The sequence below is a fragment of the Plectropomus leopardus genome, chromosome 19, assembly GCF_026936395.1.
Source record: "Plectropomus leopardus strain MGB_pleo_1.0 chromosome 19, ASM2693639v1, whole genome shotgun sequence".
NCBI classification, from domain to species: Eukaryota; Metazoa; Chordata; class Actinopteri; order Perciformes; family Serranidae; genus Plectropomus; species Plectropomus leopardus.
In genome coordinates, this window is record NC_142194.1 from 22,178,436 (window position 1) to 22,187,579 (window position 9,144).

Consider the following 9,144-nt stretch of genomic DNA (forward strand, 5'->3'; position numbering starts at 1 on the left):
ACACAAAATGTCTCCAGTGAACATACATAATGACCATTAAGAGATGCAAAGGAACTGCAAGGAGACCTCAGAGTCACAAAATGACTACATAGACTCAAAACAACAAAGACGTACACTACACCATGCTGTCCCAACAAAGTATTATAACAGACCAGAATATGCCATGACTGTCATCCAACTAACACAAGATGTAAACATAAACAAAATCCTGATGGTTTTTCAGACTTGCCTCTTTTCAGGTGCAGGTCTCTCCTCCTCTGGAGGTTTCTGAGAGAGGGTGGCTGGTCTCTTGTTGGTCTCTCTGCTCCTCAGGTCCTCCCAGGGAACAGGGTCTCTCCTGGGCTCTGACTCCTCACACGGTTCATCCAGAGGTTGGAGGCCTCCTTCTCTGCCCACCTGCAGGAGTGGCTCCTCACAGTCTCCATCCTGACAGGTGTGTGTCTGCTCTGTGAGTTCTGCTATGAAGAGGTCAGGGGTCAGGTCACCTGACTGGGGACAGTCGGGTCTCATTCACTTTCAACATTCAAAAGTCCTCCAGCAACATTTGCTGAGTGATAGCCGCGCCGAGTGGTGACACCAACTTGTACCAAAATCTGTCCTGTTTGTCGTTAAAATCTATCCTTTCCTCTGGCCTATGCCCAGCACTCTGCGATGCTCCTCCTTATAAATTCACGCCGTGTTAAAGGAACATTTGTGCACATTTATTACACCAGTTCTTAGCAGTGCAACTGAAAAAAAGTGTCAAGTGAACTCCATTAATCAAAATCAATAAAACTGATCAACCAATAAAAAAAATGCAGTTTTAAGAGTGAAAGTTCATTTTTGACATCAATAAATGATAAATAAATAATGACATTTAAAAAAAACGTTTTTTTTTAAATTGTCTATTATTTTTGTTTCTGTAAAGTTGTTTTTTTTTAATTCGTGAAAGTGAATAAACTTTTATGAAATCTGCAATTTATTGCCTCCGCCGATATTCACGATCTTATCACTGAGAGTTTGGGTGGGTGGAGGTGGCAGCAGGTGGCGGTAGAACACCTGTAGATCAATTTTAACCAACGTAAATAACACCAACGAAGAAGAGAGTGGGGCGGCATGACGTCATATGATTTAGCAACCGGCGCGCTGCGCGGAAGAGCAGCGTGTTTAGTGTTCTCCACCATCGTTTCCTTGGAAATCCTACTTTGTGGTAAGTTTTTATTGTTTCAGCGAGAGGTGTATGATTATTTGATGACTGACAGATACGAAAACACACGATATAAAGTCCAGACTCACAATCATATCAGTTTTAGTTTACCTTTACCGGTTGTGGTGTCAACGGGTTATATGCATGTTGCGCACTTCTACTGTTAGCTAGCACCGGTGAGGCTAAATAACGTTAGCGACCTTATTGATATCTCTTGTACGGATGTTTGGGCTTAATCTGTTTGCTACCTATCTTTTACTACTACTGTTACTACTACTACTACTACTACTACTACTACTATTACGGCTGCTGCTATTAACCCTTCTACTTCTTTTACTATTGTTAATATTATTACTTACTTATTACTACTACTTTTTTTTTTTTTACCAATACTAGTAGTATAAGCGTAGCGCTATACTACTGCTACAAGTATTACTATCTCTAGTATACCACTATTACTGCGTTTACTACTAGTCGTCTACTATTACTAGTAGTACTATTACTATTTAAACTACTGCTAACCTACTACTACTATCACTTCTACTAGCACTACTAGTAACACTACTATTTCTACTACTTACATTACTACTGCTACTTCCACTACCACTTTTACCAGTACAACTACTTCCACTGCAACTACAGCTGCTACTACTACTACTCATAGTGGTACTACTACTGGTGGTGCTAGTAATATGGTGCTAGTAACAACTACTATGCTACTAGTATTAGTATTTCTCCTGTTCCTTTTTTTTTTTGACCAACTACTACTTCAGCATACTTTCAGCTACAGAAATCATTGAAATATCAAAACATTATGCTCTCTAGGGATGTTTCTGCTCCTGTTTAATATTTATGTCTAACTTTTCTCTTTTTTCTTCTTTAAACCTTTTTAGTTAATCTCAACTTCCTTTGCCACTATTACAGCTCAGCTTCCAGCTTTTCTAGTGATTTATTGTAGGTTTTAGCTTGTGCAGGTAAAGCAGTTCAGCTTCAAATTTAGCCAGATTTTCAGGTTTTTCAGGAAAGTTGTTTTATATTTCCTAATTGTCTGCCATGCTTATGAATTCCTTTCCACATTCTCACATATTTTCCAAAGGAAATACACTTATACACACTGAACATCATTTTTTTCATTTAGATTAAAACAGCGTACTTTTGCTAATTAATGTGTTATTTTTCTCCCTAATGCCTGACTTCTGGATGTCTCTATAGAGTCATTATGGCCTCAGATGACATCGCTCAGCTGGCTGATGCTCTTTCAAAGACCCACGTCAGTGATGGAGAGTTAAGCTATAAAGGCCTGGGACTGAAGCTGGACAATGCGGAGTCAGGTCAGATGTGGAGCAGGGCAACAGAGAGGGTTTAGCCTTATTTCGACGCCGGTGGCTGCTTTCTCCTCAGATCTGACCTGATGTTCTCTGTGCTTTCAGTGAAGGAGCTGGTCCGTGAGATAGAGCAGTACCAGGGTCTGAGAGCTCTGCGTCTGGAGGGGAACACCATAGGAGTGGACGCAGCACAAGCCATTGCAAAGGCTCTGGAGAGCAAAGACCTGCTCCAGGTACTCAGCATTCATAGTGAACACACACAGACCAGATCACAGACTTTAAAATTTCCTTCTGCACATTGTTTTCGCAAAGAGTATGCTGTTTTCCCTCCGTTGAAAGCTCTTTGTGTCTTTCAGAGATGCTACTGGAGTGACATGTTCACCGGAAGGTTGCGCTCTGAAATCCCGACAGCCCTGGTGAGATTTTTTAGACACCATTTATGCTATTTCAGGATTTGTTTCATGTTGCGTCACATGTTCACTTTCTGTGCAATCATCAGAGGTCTCTGGGCAGTGCACTGATGAGTGCAGGAGCGCGGCTGACCGAGCTGGACCTGAGCGATAATGCCTTCGGACCAGATGGTGTGAAGGGAATCGAGCAGCTGCTGAAGAGCCCGTCCTGCCACACCTTGAGGGAGCTGAAGCTTAACAACTGTGGCATGGGGATCGGAGGAGGAAAGGTAGTTTTGTTTACCCCAGACACACTCAATCATAGTCATTTTATCCTGTCGCCAGACCAGCTGGAACTGCAAAAATGTTCCACACATCCACAGTATCTTGCAGTGTATCTACTACAGAAGTGAGAAAACTGGCTTGATTTCTTTCAAAAACATGGAAAGAAGGCAATAAGCCAAAAAAAGAGAGAGAAATTACCCCCAAATCAGCAAGAAATTAGTAAATGTACAAGAAATTTACCTGACTGAAAAATAGTTTCAAAGAATGAAGAAAAAAACAGGAAAGAAAGATATGACTTGGAAAAAAAGCTTACAAATGTCTAACAATTCTGCACCATACTTTTAAATATGTAATTACGATAATTAGAAATATAGGTTTTTCTTTTTTTATATATACAGTATTTTTCCAAGCTTTTTTTAAAAAAGAAATCTTAAATGTACTAACTTTTTGCAGTTTGTGGAACATTTCTTACCAAGTTGCCCATTGCCTTTTGTCCCATGTTTTTAAAAAAATTTTTTTTTAAAGAAATTGCACCAATTCACAGGTTTAAACGCTTCTGAAAGGCGTCTGAATGCGGCACAAGGAAAGTGATATCGATCCAGGTTTCAGAGTGTTCACACGTGTTTACAGGCGGTTACAGTGCTGTGTTGTTTGTGTAGATCCTGGCTGAAGCTCTGATGGAGTCCCACAGACAGTCATCAGCGCTCGGAGCTCCACTCAAACTGAGAGTATTCATCGCGGGGAGGAACCGCCTGGAAAATGAAGGAGCCAGAGCCCTGGCTAAGGCCTTTCAGGTGGAAAATAATCCCCCCGAAATTGATGATCATAGTCAATCATAACTGAGGCTACTGTACATTTAAAATAAGGCTTAAGGGATTATTTAAGTAAAATTACCAAACATGCCAGCCCCTTAAACCTCAAAGTCCTCTCTGTTTTTCCATATAAGCTGATGGGCAGCCTGGAAGAAGTCCACATGCCTCAGAACGGCATCAACTACGCAGGTGTGATGGCGTTAGCTTCAGCAATGAGACACAACCCGGAGCTCCGCGTCCTCAACTTCAACGACAACACTTTTACCAAGAAGGGGACGCTCGCCATGGCACAGGTGAGGCCTGTTTACACGTTCCTTTGTAAGTACAAAAGATCAGCAAACATGGACATCCCAGTCAAGTTTTTGCCTCAGATCCAAGTCATCTGATGACGAGGATATGCTGACACCAAATCCCAATCTGATACATGTATTTACCTGGATAATACAGCTGCACAATGCACACTTCAGATACTTAAAAGTTATTAAAATCCAGTGTATATGTTTGACTTTTTAATAGTTCTGTAATGCAATATTAGAAAACATGTCTGCAACAGTTCCTTAAGGTTTTTTAAATTGTATTTTTTACAAAAATAATAAAGGAAACTACTTTTATCTGGCTGTCATCACAATTCCACTTTGTGCAACATTTGTTAAAAAAAAAGTTAAACTAAAAATGCATCTTCAGAAACTATATCCACATTCACTTCATTGTAATAAAAGCACAGAATGAGGTAAATAAACAGGATTGGTATTGGCAGATATTCAATATCAAAGTAGTGTTACAGCCAAACTTTGACATGCCCAGTCAAAATAAAAAAAAATCAGTCAAAATCCCACTTAACAAAGCATTATAGTATAACTAGTTCACTAACAATGAACAACAAAAATTTCAATTCCACTTGAGGAGGTGTAGCAGCTTAAGCTGAACATGAAAAATATCTACTTTTTGGAGTAAAAGCATTACAATAAAACCTAAATATCTGCAAATCATGCGCTCCGTTCATGATGGCGGACATGAACAACAGATCAGATGTGGCGCCCGCTCAAAGTAACCGATCCCAGTTAATTAGAAAACACAATGATCCGGACGGATCCTTCCTGATTCGATCGGGAAATCCCTGTATATAATCTATTGTGTGCTTGGTTAACCCTTGCAGGCTCTGAGGCACCTCAGGAACATTGAGGTGATCAACTTTGGAGACTGTCTGGTCCGCTCTGAAGGCGCCATCGCCCTCGCCGCCGTCCTCAGAGAGGGGCTACCGGTCCTCAAGGTCAGTTTACAATCAGAGTTCGGCCTTTTTTTTTGTCCGTCTGTGTCTGCCTTGTCAGCGGTGGACAGTTACAAAGCTCTGCTGTGTTGTTCGTCTTCAGGAGCTCAATCTGTCGTTCGGCGAGATCACGGAGGCAGCGGCTCTGGTGGTGGCTCAGGCTATCACGGACAAACCTCACATGGAGAAAGTGGATCTGAACGGTAAGACCGACATTGAAAGTGGGCTCGCCGTCTCTGTAGGAGGAGCAGTAGCATGAGAGAGTCCGATGGCTGTGAAAATACTGGAAAAAATAAATAAATTGAATCAGAAAATGATGACACAACAGGTGAAAGATACTTTTGTATGTGACTCTGAACAGGTAACTGTCTGGGAGAGGAGGGCTGTGAGGCTCTGAGGGAAACTATGGAAAACATGAACAAAGGAGACATGCTGGCATCACTCAGGTAGTCCACGTGTCTGTGTGACGTTAAGTAATCCAACTTCAGCCAACGTCCAGCTCCCTCGGCACAAAAACAGGTATCTCTCATCAGCTTGTTAAATGAGCATTAAGCGAGTTTTCTTTCTTGATGTCACCGTAGTGATGATGAGGGAGAACCTGATGACGAGGATGAAGAAGATGGTGACGACCGTGAGGACAATGATGACGCCAGTGACGACTGTAATGACAGTGAAGAGGACGGCGAAATTGTGAAGGAAAATGGAATGACAAGAAAAGACAACAGTCCTGAAAAACCTCAGAGCCATGTAAGATGACACAAAACACATAATATTTATGTCAGTAACAATCATTTAGCTTCTCTGTTATGTGGCGGCTGATCTCTTCCTCTGCTCAGAGGGTCAGAAGTTTCCGGGCCTCATTGTTTTCACAATTTGTGGACATTTTTGGCTGCTGTTTTTTAGCTGCTAACTGCTATAACATGCTCCTTAATTCGTATTGTTGCTGTTACTACGTCCCGTGGCGGCTTGATGGCGAGACAGCTCTATCCCCTTATTCTGCGATTATAGCTTTTACACAGAACGATGAGGCCGATTAACAGCACAATATATTCTCACCTTGAACAGTTTAAAACAGATATTCACTCACAGTGCTGTCTTCTCTTCCATTGGCTGCGATTGAATGTTCTAATTTACGGGATTTGTTAGAGCATGTAAGAAAAGTATTTAATTTTAAAAAAACAACCAATTTCTGACTTGAAAATGCACAAGAATAAGAAAAAAAAACATTTGTACATTTTTTTCTAGCACTTTATTGCCCTTTGGATATGTGATAATCTCAGAGGCTTTTGAAGAAGACTACTTTTTCATAAATGTTTTATGTAATTAATGAATTTTTTATTATTATGTTTACTACAGTCATTCTACTGGTCTCTGCTATTAATCAAGAAAAGTTATCATGTTATGGCCCTTTTTTTAATGAAAAATGAAACGTGTATGTCCTCAATGGTGCATATTCTATAAAGTTAGAAATCCCAGTATTGTGAGAACACTATCACACGGTGTTTGCTGTTTTTTAATGTTGTGGTTCTGATTATGACTTTGTGTCCCCCTTCAGCCAGAGATCATGTCTTTCCTCAGCTGTCCCTCTGCAGACAGGCTCCTTCAGCTGGGAGACATGAGGACAAACCTGCAGCAACAGGTGGGAATCTGAAATAAGTCCCAATAAGCTCGTTTTTTGCTCCAACAATCTGATGTATCTGTCCTATTTGATGTTTGTTGTGCTAGATTAAATGTACAAACAGATTGAATATCCTTTTTTATTCTCACCAGGTGGATGCAACCGATCCACACAAAGCCGCTAACGTCCTTCTGAAAATCGCCTCTTTGTACAGCGAGGAACCAGAGACCAAGACTGCCGTCCTTGAAACTATTGGTGAGTAATCTACTACTTAGTGGTTCAGATGTTTCTGTTAATAGATCTCACCTCTTTTTTGTGAAGCCCCTGCAGTCTCATTAAAAGACACTGTTTTCCACAGACGCTGTGATGAAGAAGCTCCTCTCTGGCTCCGCCCTCCAGTCGCACTGCTTCCTCTCCACGCTGCTGGTCATGATGGGACTCCTGAAGGTACAGTGTGACCACGGCACCCCCCTCAACCCTGCGTTTCAAGAGAATATGACAGAATGAATATCTCCTTTTAGTAAAATCACATTAACGGTCTACACGTTGCGACTTTAATCATCTTAAAATCATGAAGAAATCTACCATTTTTGTTTGTTTTGCTGTTTAAAATCCAGTTCATTTAGTTTTCTGCTTTAACGCTCTGCGTTTCAGGGAGAGGGGAAGGTGAAAAAGGTTCCGCTGGTCCCAGGTCAGCTGTTGTGTTTGGAGCACGCCGTCCAGCAGGAATACTTCCCCCAGCAGCACGCCGCGCTGCTTCACACCTTCGTTTCCAAGTAAGATCATTACATTTAACTCTCTGTGAAACGAATGTAGCCAAAAACAAAAAAAGTAGCATTTTAATCTGATGATTGTCACTTTAAATTCTCACACCGTTTGTTTTTGTGACTGTTCAGGAACAGTGAAGCTCTGGAGTCGTGCAGCAGCGCCGGTGAGAGGCTGAGCTCCACTCTGGAGAAGAGGCGCCACGACCAACACTGATCTCGGCGACTGACCACTGCCAGCACCGACACTGGGACACATACACACACTGTACTGACTGTAACAGGAAGCTTTACACTTGAACAAGGGACTCGAACAAACCACTTAATGCATCTCCACTTCTGATTTGTATATTTTATGAAGGCAAAAACTGTCCAGAATGTCTTACGTTTTTATTTTTCTACATATGCTTGTGACTTATATTTTTTATAGAAAAATTTAGAAATACACATCAGGTAACTTTGAGTTAATGTGTAAAGAATGATTGTAACCAGGAGTGGAGCGAACATTGGATAATATCAATCAGGCACTTTTTGCAACATTTTATTTAGTTAATCAGTACATAAGTTTAGAATTCACTGTTTAACAACAACAAAACATTGTGTCTATTTCAGACACGGCTGCTAAGGCCCAGACACACCAACATTAAAGAACAAGAGCCAACGGTTGCATGTCCTCATGTCGCCTGTGTCTCAGCCAAAAGCTTGCACATGAACACACCGCAAAGACTACAGACTACATATCTACATATCTCTCCATATCAGCAGGAGGCAGTCACCTGTAATCGTCATTCAAAAAGGGAAAGAGGGAGACTGTCTTTATGCTAGTTTGCCAGTTAGCACATTAACAACTTAACCAAATTAACCGTCAGGAAACATTTCTGCTTAAGAGCTCAGTGGCTAAAGAAATACTGACTTACCTTAGAAAACAAGTCTGTTTCCACTGGACTTTAGTTTACTTTCCTCACTGACGTCTCTCTTCTCGTGCACTGATCTGAGCTGCCAATCAGAGAGATCTCATTCACCAAAGGGCCCCGCCATCTCCAACAACAATTTAATATCCAAAAGTTCAGTATGAAAACAGAAAAGGGCCAATGGTGTGGGACACACCACAGCGACTACAGTGACAGATGCTCAAAGACAGCTGATTGTGGCCTTGGTGTGTCAGGGCCTTTACACAGCCACGGAAATGTCTCATTTTACAAATTATTTCCAGGTCTCGGTGACTGTGGAAAAAGCACAATAAATTTTGGCAAAGAATGGCAGATATTGTTACGGTGTTGTGATAGAACCCACAGCTACAGACCTGCTGACTATTTTAGACCTGTATCTATTTTACATGTTGATATTTGCTGCTGTTATTGAGTGCTGGAACAGAAACAGAAGGACAATTATTCATTTGAATCATTCTGAATAAAGACATTACAATCTATGAATCAAAATAAATACGTCAAAAATAAAAAACTTACTTTATTGTACTGCAGGGTTTCCCACATTTATT

The 9,144-nt window shown here is 41.1% G+C and overlaps 1 protein-coding gene across 1 annotated transcript; it reads left to right on the forward strand.

Moving 5' to 3' along the window:
• The first annotated feature begins 1,079 nt into the window (after positions 1–1,079).
• Positions 1,080–9,121, forward strand: rangap1b (Ran GTPase activating protein 1b). The gene is made up of 16 exons (XM_042508432.2): positions 1,080–1,189; positions 2,399–2,517; positions 2,617–2,744; positions 2,868–2,927; positions 3,011–3,190; positions 3,845–3,979; positions 4,132–4,290; positions 5,154–5,267; positions 5,368–5,467; positions 5,626–5,710; positions 5,846–6,011; positions 6,820–6,903; positions 7,035–7,137; positions 7,241–7,329; positions 7,537–7,658; positions 7,779–9,121. Exons 2-16 carry the CDS (start codon positions 2,406–2,408, stop codon positions 7,861–7,863), a joined length of 1,722 nt encoding a protein of 573 aa, XP_042364366.2. The 5' UTR covers positions 1,080–1,189; positions 2,399–2,405; the 3' UTR covers positions 7,864–9,121.
• The last annotated feature ends 23 nt before the right edge of the window (positions 9,122–9,144 follow it).